This window comes from Hyla sarda, chromosome 4 (genome assembly GCF_029499605.1).
Source record: "Hyla sarda isolate aHylSar1 chromosome 4, aHylSar1.hap1, whole genome shotgun sequence".
In the NCBI taxonomy this organism is placed as follows: Eukaryota; Metazoa; Chordata; class Amphibia; order Anura; family Hylidae; genus Hyla; species Hyla sarda.
In genome coordinates, this window is record NC_079192.1 from 244182986 (window position 1) to 244201079 (window position 18094).

The 18094-nt window shown below is 40.9% G+C and overlaps 1 protein-coding gene across 3 annotated transcripts in view; it reads right to left on the minus strand.

Annotated features, from left to right (window-relative positions):
* The window catches only part of ST7 (suppression of tumorigenicity 7), a 138086-nt gene that overhangs the window by 35412 nt on the left and 84580 nt on the right, over positions 1 to 18094 (minus strand). For all 3 annotated transcript variants that reach the window (XM_056573844.1, XM_056573843.1, XM_056573845.1), the window contains exons 4-7: positions 14572 to 14626; positions 11121 to 11236; positions 9291 to 9366; positions 6910 to 7064 (exon numbers count right to left, since the gene is read on the minus strand). In XM_056573844.1, coding sequence (XP_056429819.1) covers positions 6910 to 7064; positions 9291 to 9366; positions 11121 to 11236; positions 14572 to 14626 — 402 coding nt within the window. The remainder of the gene's footprint in view (positions 1 to 6909; positions 7065 to 9290; positions 9367 to 11120; positions 11237 to 14571; positions 14627 to 18094) is intronic.

Below are 18094 nucleotides of genomic sequence, written 5' to 3' on the forward strand. Positions count from 1 at the left end.
TTTAAGGTCAAAATGGGCCTGGTCCTTAAGGGGTTAAAATGCCAGGTTCTTGTGACATTAAATAATGAGACCAAGAATAAATCATACCAGAATTTTTTCCACCTTTAACCACTTAAGGACGAAGGGCGTACCAACCCGCATCATAGCGTTTTGGTCCCATCAGCCACTCGGTACCATGACTAATGCCGGACATCACCGATCGGAGCGATGTCTAGCATTAACCACTTTGATGCCGCAATCAAAGTTGATCGTGGCGTCTAAAATGTTAAATACCACAGCAGTGAAGTGGTGTTCCCATCAGCTGAGGGGACGGAGGAAGGGCCCTAACCTGCCTCTTTGGCATCTGAATGGTAGCCTCAGCAGGCTGGAGCAATTGAGCACCGATAACACTGATCAATGCTATGCTATGGCATAGATTTGAACAGTGGATGCAATCAGAAGATTGCATGTAATAGTCCCCTAATGTGACAAAAAAATTGTGTAAAAAAAATAAAGTAAAATTTCATTTAACCCCTTCCATGATAAGTTTGAATCACCCCTCTTTTCCCATAAAAAAAAAAAATGCAAACAAAAATAAACATAAAACATGTGGTATCACCTTGTGTGTAAATGTCCGAACTATAAAAATATAACTTTAATTAAACCGCACAGTCAAGCGATCAAAAATTCCCATCAAAACAAAAATGGTACCTATAAAACCTAGAGATCACGGCACAAAAAATTAGCCCTCATCCCCGTATACGAAAAACTAGAAAAAAGAAAAGTTATAGGGTGTCGAAGGAGAACATTTTTAAATATGCTAATTTTCATACAAAAAGTTTAAAAAATTAAAAGTAGTAAAACAAAGTAAAACCTATATAATCATATGGACCTACAGAATAATGATAAGGGGTCATTTTTACATAAAAGTGCTCTGGGTAGAATTTTAAGCCCCCAAAGTAACAAAATGGCATTTTTTTTTTTTCCAATTTTGCCCCACTAATATTTTTTTGTTTTGCTGTAGATTTTGTGGTGAAATTATTGATTTTGTTACAAAGTAAAATTGGTGGCGCAAAAAAAAGAAGCCCTCATATGGGTCTGTAGGTGCAATATTTAAAGAGTTATGATTTTTAGAAGGTGATGAGGAAAAAACGAAAGTGCAAAAATGAACAAAAAAGTAGTCCTGAAGGGGTTTATGTGACCTATAACTAACAATTAACCAGATTGCATGAGTGTGTACACTCTCTTATAACTGGGGATGTGGCTGTGTTCAGAATCAACCAATAACATTCAAACTCCTTTTTAATAGACGTCATTACACCTCTGCCACCATTTTAAGTGACTAAATCACAAATAGAGTTCAGCTGTTCTAGTAGGATTGTTCTGACATTTGCTTAGTTGAATCTTAGAGTAAAACACATGCGGGGGCATTTATCATAGTTTGCTTTGGTAAGCGAGTTCTGTAGGCATTTTTTTTGCTTTGGTTTTGCTTATGTATGACATATTTATTATGCTATCGAAGGGGGTTGATACATTTGGCTTACATAAGCAAAACCCAATAAATAACTTCCGAACACCACTTTGTAACCCCAGCTCAAGTCGCAGCTGTGAAAAAAATGTGATATGTATTTATACATTTTTTTTTACCACTTTTTACCCCTAAATGTACTAACACATTTTTGTTGTTTTTTTCTTTTCATCTCATTTCAGATCTGTGTATCCTGTGGACTTATTCAGATTTGGTGGACTATGATGAACCACGTATTTTTGGTTTACTATTAAAAATATTTTTAATGAGGGCTTGTGGGGGTTTTGTTTTTTAAATTTTTTATTTACTTTACAGGCTTAGGCCCCTTTCACACTACAAAATGACTCCGTTTTAAAGATCCGTACGAAGTTCCGTCTGAAAATCAGCTAAAAACGGCAGTTACAAAATCCTATACGGCCGTTAGAAAATCCCATTATAGTCTATGGGATTTTTCTAATAGCCGTTTTAACCTGTTATAGCCCGTTATCAATAACGGCCGTTATTTTGTGACGGGAGAAATAGTGCATGCACTATAGTGCATGGTTCGTACACTTATGGCGCCCTCCCTTGGGGAAAACGACCATAAACCAGCGTTTCCAAAAAATGAGCGGCGGTGACTTTTTAAGTTTGCTCACATATGGGAGTTTTGTACTCTAGGTCAGACCTGGAGCAGACCCCTTGAAGGGGGTTTGGGACTTTTATTTGCCTACGTGCGACTTTCGCACATCATAAATACCTGACCACTGCAAAGTGAAAACAACAATTTGCTTAGGTAAGGCTGTTTGTAACTTTTTGCTTACCGCACAAAAGTCGCACAAAAAGAAAATGCGTAGGCGCATGTGACTTTTTGTGCGACTTTTGTAAGCAAAAAAAAAAAAAAAAAAGGCTCTAAATACCTTGATAAATGTCCCCCATGGTCTGCAGAGAGCTTCCAAAGCATCCAAGCCCAGATGAACATGAACAAACATGAAATCATCCAAAGCACATTGGAAAAGGTGTTATGGGTCTAATGAAACCAAGGTGTAACTTTTTCTCCATAAATTCTAAAGATATGTTCAGGTGTCCGTTAGAAAACTGAAGAGGAAGCTCACCTTTCAGCACGACAACAAGCCAAAGCACACATCTAAATCCACAAAAGATTGGCTTCAGCAGAAGATTAAATGTTTCAGAATGGCCCAGCCGGAGTCCAGACCTTAAAGGGGTACTCCGGTGGGAAGAAACAAAAATCAACTGGTGCCAGGAAGTTAAACAGATTTGTAAATTTTACAGCAAGGAAGTTGTCAGCTCACTGGGGGCAGGGGGCGCGGTCTAGCTCTCGTCAAGCAGAAGAAGGAAAAGTGGAACGGCCGGCACACTTAAAATTCCAAGTTTATTGCAGCTTTAAAATAGTCAGGAACAAGGTGAACAAACAGTCAGTATGCACGGTTCACACGTTTCGAGTCTACGACTCTTTAACAAAACCTAATGCATGTACGAAATTGTAACCTATTTAAAGTCAGGGGGCAGGAGGGAGAGTGGACAGTGATGGTCAACACCTGTTGGGGTATTAACCCCCTGTGGACTTTCACTGAGCGCTCTCACACCTGTTACACATCAATGCCAATATTGACTAGTAAAACCGCATCATCTAAACAGGTAAAAAATATGAAACAAACATAAAAACAGTAATAGCTGGGAAGATTTTTTGTTACAGAGGCAAGTACAAAGACATAAATCCGTAAATCTGCACGGTTATTCAAACCTTTAGGCTGGAAACAGTCAAATCTGTATATCCACGGGGTCTCCGAGTGCTTTCTCTATTTTGTTTATGGACTCTTTCGATGGCAAAAAAACGCAGGTAGGATACGTCACCAGCATGAACATCACGAAAGTGACAAGATACATTGGACTCATTCACATTAAGTGAATTGACTGCACCCCTAATATGTTCCTGAATTCATTTTTTTACACTTCTTTTAGTAGAACCAATATATATCAAATTACAAGTGGAGCATGTTATCTTATATATTAGAAAACAATAAACCAATAAGTGAGGGCTCAATAGTATATAATAGTACTCAACCATGTCTCTAGTGTAAACATAGAGAATTGCAAATACCCAAAGGAGTACACTGGGACAAAATAATTATTTAAACAAATGTGTGTAGAGCAAGAGCAACCCAGCTCGAGAATTGGAAGGTGGCACAAACTAACAATCAGTTGGACTACCAGAATAACATTTTGTTTGTCACTACTATAGTGTAGAATTTGGTGCCATTAAAGCCATTGTAAATAAATACCTTCTGATAGACAGGATCTGGCTTTGGATATTATTTTGAAAGAAGGGTGTAATTTTTCTTCCCGAAAGGCCCCGACCCTAGCCAGTATTCTTCCCAAGTTTATTACCTCCATCAACCCCTGAAAATGCAAGTAACTGGATCAAAACGCAGGGTTTCCATAAATGTGGCAAGAGGTGTGGTGTGCCAGTATGCCATAAAAACTTTTTCCTTTTCTGATGCACGTTCTAACAAAATCTATCAGATCAGAGACTTTCTTAATTGTGATTCTTGTTTTGTAATATATGAGATAACATGCTCCACTTGCAATTTGACATATATTGATTCTCCTAAAAGTGTAAAAAAAAACGCATTCAGGAACACAGGCGAAGTCAATTCACTTAATGTGAATGCGTCCAATGAATCTCGTCACTTCCGTGATGTTCATGCGTTTTTTTTGCCATCGAAAGAGTCCATAAACAAATTAGAGAGGGCAACTGGTTGAAGGCACTTAGAGACCAGGAGACCCAGTGAATATACAGATTTGACTGTTTCCAGCCTAAAGGGTTGAATAACCATGCAGATTTATTTTTTCATTATTAATAAATTGCCGCTTTATGTCTTTGTACTTTTCTCTGTAACAAAAAAATCTTTCCAGCTATTACTGTTTTTATGTTTGTTTCATATTTTTTACCTGTTTAGATGATGCGGTTTTACTAGCCAATATTGGCATTGATGTGTAAGAGGTGTGAGAGCGCTCAGTGAAAGTCCACAGGGGGTTAATACCCCAACAGGTGTTGACCATCACTGTCCACTCCCCCTCCTGCCCCCTGACTATAAATATGTTACAATTTTGTACATGTTATAGGTTTTGTTAAATGAGTCAACTGTGCATACTGACTGTTTGTTCAACTTGTTCCTGACTATTTTAAACTTGGAGTTTTAAGTGTGCCGGACGTTCCACTTTTCCTTATTCAGATTTGTAAATTACTTCTATTTAACAATCTTAATCCTTCCAGTACTTATCAGTTGCTGTGTGCAGAGAAAGTTCCTTTCTTTTTGAATTTCTTTTCTGTCTGACCACAGTGCTCTCTGCTGACACCTCTGTCCATGTCAGGAACTGTTCAGAGCAGGATACGTTTGCTATTGGCTCCTCCTCTGGACAATTCCTGACATGGACAGAGGTGTCAGCAGAGAGCACTGTGGTCAGAAAGAAAAGAAATTCAAAAAAAGAGAACTTTCTCTCTAGTATACAGCAGCTGATTGTTTGTGGAATGACCTGAAGGGGCCTGTGCAAATTTGGAGCGCTAGTGCAAGGATGGACAAATATTGCCATGCCAAGATGCGCCATGCTAATAGAATCCTACCAAAAATACTGAATGATGTAATAAAATCAAAAGGTTCTTAAAGAAAGAATTAGATTAAGGGTGTGCACACTTTTGCAGCCAGGTTATAGTTATCTACGTGGGGGAAAGAAAAAAACAAAGCTTTCAGTCTGTCTGCAATTGAATTGGTTATGTTATAGGTCACATTAAAAGGTGGAAAAAGTCTCAACATGCTTTATCTTTTTCTCATTCTTAAACATCACAAGAACCTGGCATTTTAAAAGCGTGTGTAGACTTTTTGTATCCACTTTGTGTATCCAGATTTGAAAAAGAGTACATCAATGCATTTCAGTACAATAAAAAATAAATACTGTATCTCACCAATGTGTTCTGCAACTTTAACCCCTTAAGGACCAAGACAATTTTCGTTTTTCATCTACCCACCAAAAAATAAGCCCTTGTATAGGTGGCATCAATTTTACTTTGTAATGTCTTCATTCATTTTTCCAATAACATATGCTTTTCTTTTTACGCCATTCACTGTGCAGTCAAACTAAAAAGTCATCTTGATACTTTAGGTCAGCACGATTAAAACAATACCTAATTATTATAGTTTGCATCATGTTTTACAAATATTTTTTATTGTTACCATTGTGGTATTGATCTGACTTTTTGATCGCTTTTTACCTCATTTTTTCTGGGGTATGATGAGATAAGAAAACACATTTTTTTTTTATATGGAATTTGGGAAAAGGGGGGGGGTGATTTAAACTTTTTATATGGAAGGGGTTAATGTATGTGGGTTCATTTTTCATACAGATCAATGTAGTTACATAATACTACATTGATCTGTCTGCTCTGCACTTGATTGATAGAGTCTGCTAAAGAGAGGCTCTATCAATCCCAGAGCCACAGACAGTATAGGAGAAGAGGGGAGTCCACTAGGCAACCAGGGTCCACTTAAAAGTTCCTTTAGACGCCGATGTCAGCTTTGACAGCAGTGATCCAAAGCGTTAAAGGGGTACTCCGGGAAAAAATTTTTTCTTTTAAATCAACTGGCTCCGGAAAGTTAAACAGATTTGTAAATTACCTCTATTAAAAAATCTTAATCCTTCCTGTACTTATTAGCTGCTGAATACTACAGAGGAAATTCTTTTCTTTTTGGAATGCTCTCTGATGACATCACGAGCACAGTGCTCTCTGCTGACGTTATTATAATAATAATAAGTCTTTATTTATTTATTGTTGTCCTTAGTGGGATTTGAACCCAAGGCCCCAGCACTGCAAGGCAGCAGTGCTAACCACTAAGCCACCATCCTGCCCTTAGCATACATCTGCTATGCACGGTTATTAGGATTAAGATTTTTTAATAGAAGTAATTTACAAATATGTTTAACTTTCTGGCACCAGTTGATTTAAAAGAAAAAAGGTTTTCACCGGAGAACCCCTTTAATAGCTGGCAGCGGCGATTGCTGCATGCTGGCTATTAGTGGCAGCCCTCATCAAGGAATCAGCTGAGGGCCGTCTGGTATTATTTTAATTTGGTGTGAAACGTTTTGCCTGTTTTTTCAGCTGATTTTGCATTAAAAAGCATAACCTGTTTGTAATGGCTGGAAATACTGAAATAATCGCTGTGAAAAATAAAGGGTATCTCTATATGTGTGTGTGTTCAAAGTTGAACAGTGTAATTTTCAATGAGTTAACCTGATAGATTTATACAATACCATGGGAAAATCGAGGCCTTCCCTGCTGACGTAGAAACATACATTTTAAGTGTCTAAAGGAATTGCAAATCCAAGTGTATATAAAAAGTGCCTCTTACGGTGCTGAGCTTCGTACTGAGCACCATGGTGCTGCAATTGTTGGCTTCTTCTGTAGCAGCCTTCCCCAGCCTTTAGAGCTTGCTTAAATAACTTCTCTGCCTCCACAATTGTTGTTGCCTCCTCCTCAGCCAGCAGAATAAATGCAGTGGCACATCTGTATTCAAGAAAACAAAATGGCTCTGTATGAATAGCATAGCACAAAAGGTGGTGACTTTATATGCATACACACTGCTTCATACTAAGGGCAATTCCTTTGATGCTGGTAAATGTCAGTACAAGGTTGCTTTCATGAAGAGGTGAGCAGAAGACTTGATAGGGGGACTTCTGTGGAAATCTGTGTGTTTTTGGACTTTTGCAAGAGCATTCGACAATGACCCTCATAGAGACCTGGTGGGTAAATTAAGGATTTTAGGTTTAAAAATTGTCTAAAAGGACTGTACCCATAGAGTGGTGACCATTCCATGGTTATAAATGGTGTACTCCAAGGTTCAGTAGAAAAGGACCTAGGTGTATTTGTAGATCATAGACTACAGAACCAGGGTGCAATGTTAAGCAGCTGCTTTGAGGGCTACTAGGATATTGTCATGTACTAAAATGGACTTGTGGGAGAGGGATGTAACATGGAAAAGGTACAAAAGTGTGCAACTAAACTAATAAGGGACATGGAACATCTTAGCTATGAGAAAAGATTATAAGAATTAATAGTATTTAGCCTTAATAAATAAGCTGGTCATATGCTAAATTAAACATTTCTTTAGTTGTGAAACACAATTTTGGCACATTGGTAGGGCCTAGGGCAGCACAAAGCTAAAAATCACCACTAATGGGTTAGGGGATTATTGGTTTAGATTGGTGTTCTCCAATCTGCTGCTCTCCAGCTGTTGCACAACTACAAATCCTATCATGTTCTGTGAGCCTTCTGGAGCAGGACTTTGGAGTCTGGGGGAAGGGGATGGAGGAGCCTGGAGAGGACGTGGGGGGTCTGAAGGAGTCTGGAGAGAACATAGGTGTCTGGGAGAGGGGAGCAGAGGAGCCTGGTGGAGGAGGTAAGAGGAGTCTGGAGGAGGACAGTGCAGGGGTGGGATTTAGCTGAAGAAGATACAGTGTGTTACAATATTATTATTATGGATACAGCGTGTTGCAGGGTTACATTGGGGGGGGGGGGGTACAGTGTGTGGCAGGGTTATATTTAGAGGGTACAGTGTGTGGCAGGGTTATATTCAGTGGGTACAGTGTGTGACAGTATTATATTCAGGGGGCACAGTGTTTGGCAGGGTTATAATGATTTTTGTCATCATACAGATGATGAGGATCTACTGACATAGTGAGGAACCAATGATGTCCGGGCATTAGACTCTGCAAAAGAAGACGAAGCTGGAAGAAGACATGTCGCTTGGACCAGATGAGGAAGAAAGGAAAGATAACAGAGAAGACATCACTCAGGTCAGTGATATAATGAGTCTCCAGGCATAATGGGAGTTGTAGATTTGCAACAGCTGGAGAGCTACTTGAACCTAGGTGATCAGCGGGAATCCCATCAGTAGGACCCCCACCAAAAAAAATGGTCTGCTTATTCTAAAATGCCCCAGACCTTTTTTTGATCCCAGTCTGGCCTTGGCGTAGGGGAGGGTAGGGTAGGGGGGCCCAGGCTAATTTTTTTACACTATTTCTAGCTACGCACTTGCAAAGACCCTACAATTTGCATTTGCAGAAAAGGGGAAGTGTCCCCAGTTTTCGGTCCAGCAGTTTTCCATAATTGTTTCCTGTACCATTCACGCTGCAGAATTTTCACAGCAGACTTTCCACCGTGGAAATTCTTGATTTCTGACTGAAAGAATGAACATGTTCCTTTTTTCGGTGGAATACATTGCCGTCTATTGGAACCAGCAATGTCCACGTTGAGAATTTTGAGATTGATTCACTTCATCCACCATTGTTGGCTCTGTTGTTGTGGCGGTGCTTGTAGATGTGGATGGGGACACATCTTCGTTGCTGGAGACATTACTGCGCCTAATGTCATCCTGCTGTGGAAAATATGTCTAGGAATCTTTTAAAAAGGGTCCATAGGTCATCACAGAGTGACACGAGCCTCTCTCTTCCCTCTATTCCAGATTAAGTTGTGAGGTAAAGACGCACCATGTGATGTGTGTGAGAGATTTGGGTGCAACGTGCCACAAGTTCAGATTCTGGCTAATTCTGGCTAACGTGCCTAAATTCTGGCTAATGTGAGACACATTAATAAATAAATAAACGGGAAGGGTTTTACACAGTGGGGAACAAAACCAAATGGAAAATGCAAACCCCACACTATTGATAAATTCCACCTTCATTCTTGAGCAATAAATGCATTCAATCTCTTGTTATACATATAGTTACTCACTCATTTAATTCTAGCGCTTCATGTGCTGCAGAAATTCTGGCTTGTGGGTTTCTTTCCCGCCATGCTTTTTGCATTACTGTGAACAAAAAAAAAAGAAAATCAGTTAGAATTGGAGGCATAGCCTAGATCAGTGTTTCTCAAGTTCTTTAGATCCCCCAACAGGTTATGATTTCTGGATTTCCTTAGTCTTTCACAGGTGATATAATTCTGGTCAGTGAATCAGGCATCACCACCGTTATATCTAGAGATGAGCGAACTTACAGTAAATTCGGTTCGTCACGAACTTCTCGGCTCGGCAGTTGCTGACTTATCCTGCATAAATTAGTTCAGTTTTCAGGTGCTCCCGTGGGCTGAAAAAGGTGGATACAGTCCTAGGAGATGGATACAGTCCTAGGAGACTCTTTCCTACGACTGTATCCACCTTTTCCAGCCCACCGGAGCACCAGAAAGCTGAACTAATTTATGCAGGAAAAGTCATCAACTGCCGAGCCGAGAAGTTCGTGACGAATTGAATTTACTGTAAGTTCGCTTATCTCTAGTTATATCACCTATGAAAGACTAAGGAAATCGCTTTCTCGCTTGAGAAACACTGGCCTAGAGCAAGACTACCACACTGCTAGAGGAACCGGTGCAGATATACAGTCTGCTTTACTGATAACTAAAGAGGAGGTCATTTTACAGTTTATTTACTGCTTATTTGCATGGTTTGAAATTGTTTTTGAGACTCTTGTACAAGGGGCTCAGTGGTTTTATAGATTAAGATATTAATATAGTCAAACAGAAACATGTGGCACTCTAAAAGAGGTGGGCTGTAACAGTAAATCACTGAGATATGTATATGGAGACAGCAGGGATCCCTAGAAAAGGTTTCCTGCTAACATGTGCCACTATAATAAAGAAAAAAAAATAAAGTAAAAGGTATAAGTAGAAAATAAATGTATGAAAAAATGTTAAAACTCCCCCTCCCCTAACCAAAGTGCACACCTCTCTAACCGTACATGCACCAATTTCAGACGTCCTGCATGGCACACATGCGTTCTGCACAGTTTGGAAGGTGGTTACGGCATTAACAGGTTACTGTAATGAAGGTTGTACATTGTGCCAAAAATAAAATAAATCCTGGCTGCCAATTTTAGTTTCCACTTCCCCTTCCAATGTCCTGTACCTGGTGATTACAGAAGCGTCTAAAGTTACAAGAGGCTGTTATAGTCAAAGCTAAAATAGGCTCTCTGGCACTATGTTATACATTGTACACATTTGGAACCACTATGGACGGGAGAACTAGAGGATTCCTTTTGGAGATACATATTAATAAAGGAATAAACAAGAATAAAACATACCCAAAACAAACAAGAGAGACAAACACCTACAAAACTAATGAATATCTGCTCCAATTTTAAATAATCAGCCTAATGCAGCGGTCTTCAAACTGTGGCCCTCCAGATGTTGCAAAACTACAACTCCCAGCATGCCCGGACAGCCAACGGCTGTCCGGGCATGCTGGGAATTGTAGTTTTGCAACATCTGGAGGGCCACAGTTTGAAGACCACTGGCTTAATGTGTCCGACAATGGAAAGACAAAAGAAAAAACTTCTTTAAAATCGAATACATCTTTACAAAAGCTGAAATTTTGCTCTGGACATGAAGGCTCAAAATGGCTTTGATCATAAAGGGGTTAAGCTGTGCATGGTCCAACCTTCTGGTAGATTTTCTGATTATTCAGACAGTAAGAAGTCAGGACAGATTATTGGTCATCATAAATGCTGCCAGTAAACGGACTGAAATATTAAACAAGTTGGAGTGAATATGGAAGGGAAGATCAGTCCTTACTTGCATCTGCTGGTCGCATGTGATCTGTGTCACATGTGAAGAAGGTCTGATGATCCTGGGCCGAAAGATTCATATCATAATATGTTAACGGTTCCCGTCCTGTCACCCATGTGTACCTGTAATACAATGACAGCGGGATTATGTACTAATAGCCAGGGCAGATTCTATGTTTTCTGCTGCTTGAAGCTAAAATGTAAATGACACACCATTCTTTAACTGTATAAAACCCAATATTATCAATAACAACACTTTACATGGGGTACATAACACATATGCTTAAAGGGGGTATTCAGTGATTTATTATTTTTTTTTCCATCCTGCCCAGGCTGCTGCAATGAAAATAATAAACTTTAAATGGGCACTGTCACCAACTTTATTTTTTGATATGTTGTAGTACTTATGTACTACAACATATCTCTAATATACTTTAATTTTTTTTTTTTATTAAAATTGTTTAATTTACATTTGAAAACCGGCCACTAGGGGTCTCCCTCCTAGTGGCCGGCTGCAGCCTGGTGCGACGTCACGCCTGAAAAAGGACCGATGCGGCCGGGCATCGGTCCTTTTTCATTCAGCCTGCGCTCAATCAGACAGGCAGGGAGCGAGCGCATTGGCTCCCCGGCCACTGGCTGGGAGGCCACTCCTCCCGCACATCGCTGCCACCGCCTCCGCTGTCCCTGCACGCCCGCTGCCGGACTCTGCAGTAAGTGTAAGGGGGGGGGGGGGGTTGTGATGGAGGGAACGGGGTATGGCGCGGGGGGGGGGGGGGGGCAAGGGGGACGGAGGGGACGGGCTAGCGCCGCATGTAACTAATAGTTTATCTCCAGCTCCAGCTGTTTCAGTACTACAACTCCCAGCATTCCCTGACAGCCAATAGATGTCAGGGCAAGCTGGGAGTTGTAGTGATGAAACAGCTGGAGGCACCCTGTGTAGATGAACTAAGGGCGGAAGTCCCCCCCAGCAGGCATCAGTGACCTGGTGCCTGCTGGGGAAGTCTTCCTGGTAGTGAGCACACTGACAGGCAGACAAAAAGCATTTTTAATATAGTAAAAATAAAAATTAAAAGCAGGGAGGGGGTTAGGGATAGATTGGCAATAGCAGGGACAGAAAAAAAAAAATAGGATGGTGGGAGCTACCCTTTAAGCAACCCGTTGCCATTTGAATCTGTCTCCAGTCCTCCAGGACCAATCATTTTCCGGCTTCTGGGGCACAATACGTGACAATGCACTGAGCTAGCCACTGGCCACAGAGATGACCTGCTTTGGCTGGAGATAGGTTAAGCAGTAGTGTAATTTAACTAGCCCGTATCCAGGCCCCTTATAGGACACTGCTGTATGTCCTATCACTGGAAAGGGTATGAGTGTCTGATCGCGGGGGCCCCTCTGATCTCCTGTACGGGACCAAGTCTACTTACCAGTCCGGCCCCCACCTTCCTGGATGAGCACAAGTGACGGCCCGTTCAGCCAATCACGAGCTGCGTCAGGACATAATATGGGGGCCCCGTACAGGAGATCATAGGGGGTTCAAGCAGTCGGACCCGCCTTCTTTTAAATATGGTTTGCATTTAGATGTGGACTATATGCATCCAGTCTGGAGCATAATCAGGCATAGCTGACAACATTTCCAGAAAAACTTTGCTTTACTTGAGTATCCAAAATCCCATGTAATAAACTGGAATACCACACAGTGAAATGTGCCAACATACAATAGTTATTGTAATAACATATCTTCCGAATTGTTTGTATAATCTTTACATATTAAAAGCCTGTCCAGTGACCTTTTACGGCTAAGACCTGAATCTAAACCCAATTTGTAGACAAGTTTTTGTATTCTACATATTTCTATAGTCAATGTATACATATATTAAATCCTAATAAAAACATATGTAGTGCAATGTTCAAAAGTTCTAATCCAACAGAAAAGATTTTAGTTCCATAGGAATGCCAAACATCTTATTAAGGTAAGAACTGTTCAATGTGCATTTTAATATATGACAGAAAACACAGAAAATGTGAATATATTTTAGTTCTACAAATTCCCAGAACAGAAGTGAATATTTATGATCTTGGTAAAGCTCAGCAATTAGACATCTGTATGCAGTGTTGTTCTTTGCACCTGTCAAAATGACAATAGCTCTGACATCTATTGTTAAACTGCACCTCACAGACAACCACATAGAACCCCGCAGATGGAAATCCCTGCACATTACAAGAATTCCAATGACTTAGACTAGCAATGAGATTTACTTCTTCCAGTCTACTCATTAGAGGTAAAGCCAGAGTAAGTCCCAGGTTTAGCTGATCATTCTCTCATTTCTCTCCCCAAATCTCCAGCAGTACTCTGCTCCAATAGACTGGATTTAGCAGGTCAATCAGGATAAAGAAGTAGAAAGACTATTAAATCCCATTGAAAGACAACAGAGCTCTCTTGTAAAAAGGTTTTAAAGCTCTGGTACTATTTTGCTATTTAGTACAGTGTGTTTAAAGGGTAGCTCCCACCAGATTTTTTTTTTTCTGTCCCTGCCTATTGCCCATCTATCCCGAACCACTTCCCTGACTTTAATTATTTTTTTACTATATTAAAAATGCCTTTTTGTCTGCCTGGTAGTGTGCTCATTACCAGGCTGACTTCCCCAGCAGGCGAGACGTCACTGATGCCTGCAGGGGGCCGACTTCCGCCCTTAGTTCACCTATACAGGGTGCCTCCAGCTGTTTCACCACTACGAGTCCCAGCTTTCCCAGACATCTATTGGTTGTCAGGGCATGCTGGGAGTTGTAGTGGTGAAACAGCTGGAGGCACCCTGTGTTCTGTGTTGAAAACAATAAGTTAGGGCCATGGCTGCGGCGCTACCCATCCCCCCCTCCCCCGTGTTGAAAACCGCAAACCCAGCTGTCTGACAGGCAGAAGCAAGCGCAGGCTGAATCAATTAGGACCGATTGCCCGGCCGGCATTGGTCCGAATTCAAGCGTGATGTCATGCCAGCCTGCAGCCAGCCATTAGGAGGGAGACCCCTAGTGGCCAGTTTTCAAAATTAAAATAAACTATTTTTATTAAAAAAAAAAAAAAAAAATGGATCTATATTAGAGATATGTTGTAGTACATAAGTACTACAACATATCAAAAAAAAAAAAAAGTTTGGTGACAGTGCCCATTTAAAGGGCCAACACACTGGTTAATTATTCACTTCCCCTTTAAGGGAACTAATGGGCATGATGTCCCTCTAGTATGACTTCATAGGTAACCTTGTGATATCATAGTGTTGATTAAGAGCCAGTACACTAGTTAATAATGCACTTTCCCTTCAGCGTGCAGGATCTGTATTAAACTATCAATCTTGCATGCTTGACTATCACCTGTGTTCACTTTTTTGTTAGTTTCTTATTTTGTCCTGCACTGGAGAACATAAACATTATTCCTTGTGGTGCAAAGTATATTTCCTTTGAAAAATTACCTGTTATACTCTGCTCCTCGAAACAAGTTTAATGGATTTCGCCAGACTTTACATTCTGTAGGGTTGGACGACAAAACATAGGCAAATAAAACATATATACAAAATGAATCATAAAAAAAAACACACACAGACTGCCCCAAACTATCAAGATCGTGGACATGCTTTGTCAGAATGCTGCCCTCCAAGTTTATTCTTTTTTCTTAATCCTTTGCACAATTCAAATCACTGGCCCAGATTTACTAATCTGGCTGTTTGGGTGGAACAAGTTGTACTTCTTATTGCCATTCAGGTCGCTGATATAATACCTTGCAATAGTAGTGGTAGTGCAGTGTATTGTGCCTGTCAACATAAGAGAATGTTCCAGTTCTCAATTCACACAGCAGCATTTCCTGCAGTGGACATTCCGCTGTGGAAATTCTGGATTTCCAACACTGCCGAAAGAATGAACATGTTCAGCAGAATCCTGTACAGAATGCATTGCTGTCTAAAGGGACTAGCAAGGTCTGCATGGTCCTAGAGCCAGCTGCCCTCATAATCAGAAGTTGCAAACATACCTCCTCAATAATAATTTGGTTTTCTCTGGTAAGCCACTTCATCTTCCATGAACACAAGGTGAATTTTGAGATGGATTCACCTCAGCCACCATGGTTGCCTCTGTTGTTATGGAGGGGGCGTGGTCTCACTGTGCAGGTCTCCGCCCCCTCCTTCAGTATGCTGTCTGCTCACATCTCCTCTAGCATTGGCAAAACTACAACTCTCAGCTTGTCCTCACTGACAGTAGCGGGACACAAGCTGACAGTGGGAGGATCTTTACTCCAGCTGTGAGCCCTGCACTCACAACTGTCAATCAAGGAAGTGTGTCCATGACATAGGTGATGACGCATGGACACAGTATGTGTCCAAATAGGCAGGGGGCGCCAGTTGTTTGACTGGCTTTTTCAGTATGAAATACTGAAAATTTTCTAATGAAAGCAATTGCAAAACCTATTGGTTATACATGCTTTACAACATATCAAAAGTTTTTGTATCTGACAGTACCCATTTAACCACTTAACCCCTTAACCCCTTCATGACCCAACCCATTTTCACCTTCATGACCTGGGCATTTTTTGAAAATCTGACCACTGTCACTTTAAACATTAATAACTTTGGAATGCTTTTACTTATCATTCTGATTCCGAGATTGTTTTTTCGTGACATATTCTACTTTATTTTATCGGTAAAATTTCACTGATATTTGTATCCTTTCTTGGTAAAAAATCGAAAAATTTCATGAAAATTTTGAAAATTTTGCATTTTTCTAACTTTGAAAGTCTCTGCTTGAAAGGAAAATGGATATTCCAAATAAATTACATATTGATTCACGTATACAATATGTCTACTTTGTGTTTGCATTAAAAAATTGACAAGTTTTTACTTTTGGAAGACATCAGAGGGCTTCAAAGTTCTGCAGCAATTTTCCAATTTTTCTCAAGATTTTCAAAATCTTAATTTTTCAGGGCCCAGTTCAGGTTGGAAGTGGATTTTAAGGATCTTCATATTAGAAATACCCCATAAATGACCCCATTATAAAAACTGCACCCCCCAAAGTATTCAAAATGACATTCAGTAAGTGTTTTAACCCTTTAGGTGTTTCACAGGAATAGCAGCAAAGTGAAGGAGAAAATTCTAAATCTTCATTTTTTACACTCGCATTTTCTTGTAGACCCAATTTTTGAATTTTTACAAGGGGTAAAAGGAGAGAAATCACCCTAAAATTTGTAACCCAATTTCTCTCGAGTAAGGAAATACCTCATATGCGTATGTAAAATGTTCGGTGGGCGCAGTAGAGGGCTCAGAAGGGAAGGAGCGACAATGGGATTTTGGAGAGTGAGTTTTTCTGAAAGGGTTTTTGGGGGGCATGTCCCATTTAGGAAGCCCCTATGGTGCCAGAACAGTGGACCCCCCCACATGTGACCCCATTTTGGAAACTATACCCCTCATGGAATGTAATAAGGGGTGCAGTGAGTATTTACACCCCACTGGCGTTTGACAGATATTTGAAACGGTGGACTGTGCAAATCAAAAATTTTATTTTTCATTTTCACAGACCACTGTTCCAAAAATCTGTCATACACCAGTGGGGTGTAAATGCTCACTGCACCCCTTATTACATTCCGTGAGGGGTGTAGTTTCCAAAATGGGGTCACATATGGATATTTATTGTTTTGCGTTTGTCAGAACTGCTGTAACAATCAGCCACCCCTGTGCAAATCGCCTCAAATGTACATGGTGCACTCTCCCTTCTGGGCCTTGTTGTGCGCCCTCAGAGCACTTTGCACCCACATATGGGGTATCTCCGTACTCAGGAGAAATTGCGTTACAAATTTAGAGGGTCTTTTTCCCCCTTTTACCTCTTGTGAAAATGAAAAGTATAGGGCAACACCAGCATGTCAGTGTAAAAAATTTTTTTTTTTACACTAACATGCTGGTGTAGACCCCAACTTCACCTTTTCATAAGGGGTTAAAGAAGAAAAAGCCCCCCAAAATTTGTAAGGCAATTTCTCCCGAGTACGGCGATACCCCATATGTGTCCCAAAACTGTTGCCTTGAAATACGACAGGGCTCCAAAGTGAGAGAGCGCCATGCGCATTTGAGGCCTGAATTAGGGATTTGCATAGGGGTGGACATAGGGGTATTCTACGCCAGTGATTCCCAAACAGGGTGCCTCCAGCTGTTGCAAAACTCCCAGCATGCCTGGACAGTCAATGGCTGTCCGGCAATACTGGGAGTTATTATTTTGCAACAGCTGGAGGCTCCGTTTTGGAAACAGTAGCGTACCAGACGTTTTTCATTTTTTGGGGGGAGGGGGGCTGTGTAGGGGTATGTGTATATGTAGTGTTTTTTACTTTTTATTTTAGGTTAGTGTCAGTGTAGTGTAGTGTTTTTAGGGTACAGTCACATGGGCAGAGGTTCACAGCAAGTTTGCCGCTGGAAGTTTGAGCTGCAGCGCAAAATTTGCGTCATCTCAAACTTGCAGCACTCACTGTAAACCTCCGCCCATGTGAGTGTACCCTGTACATTCACATTGGGGGGAGGGGGCAAACATCCAGCTGTTGCAAACTCCGAGCATGCCCTTTGGCTGTCCGTGCATGCTGGGAGTTGTAGTTTTGCAACAGCTGGAGGAACACTGGTTTGGAAACACTAAGTTAAGTAATAAACTTTCAAGTGTTTTGCAACCAAACTTAGTGTTTCCAAACCAGTGTGCCTCCAGCTGTTGCAAAACTACAACTCCCAGCATGCATGGTCTGTCAGTGCATGCTGGGAGTTATAGTTTTGCAACAATTGCAACAGCTGGAGGCACTGAGGTAGGAAACGGACAATGTTTCCCAACTAGTGTGCCTCCAGATGTTGCAAAACTACAACTCCCAGCATGCCCAGACTGCCAAGGCATGCTGGGAGTTGTAGTTCGGCAATATCTGAAGGATCAGATGTTGCCGAACTACAACTTCCAGCATGCTTGGGCAGTCTGGGCATGCTGGGA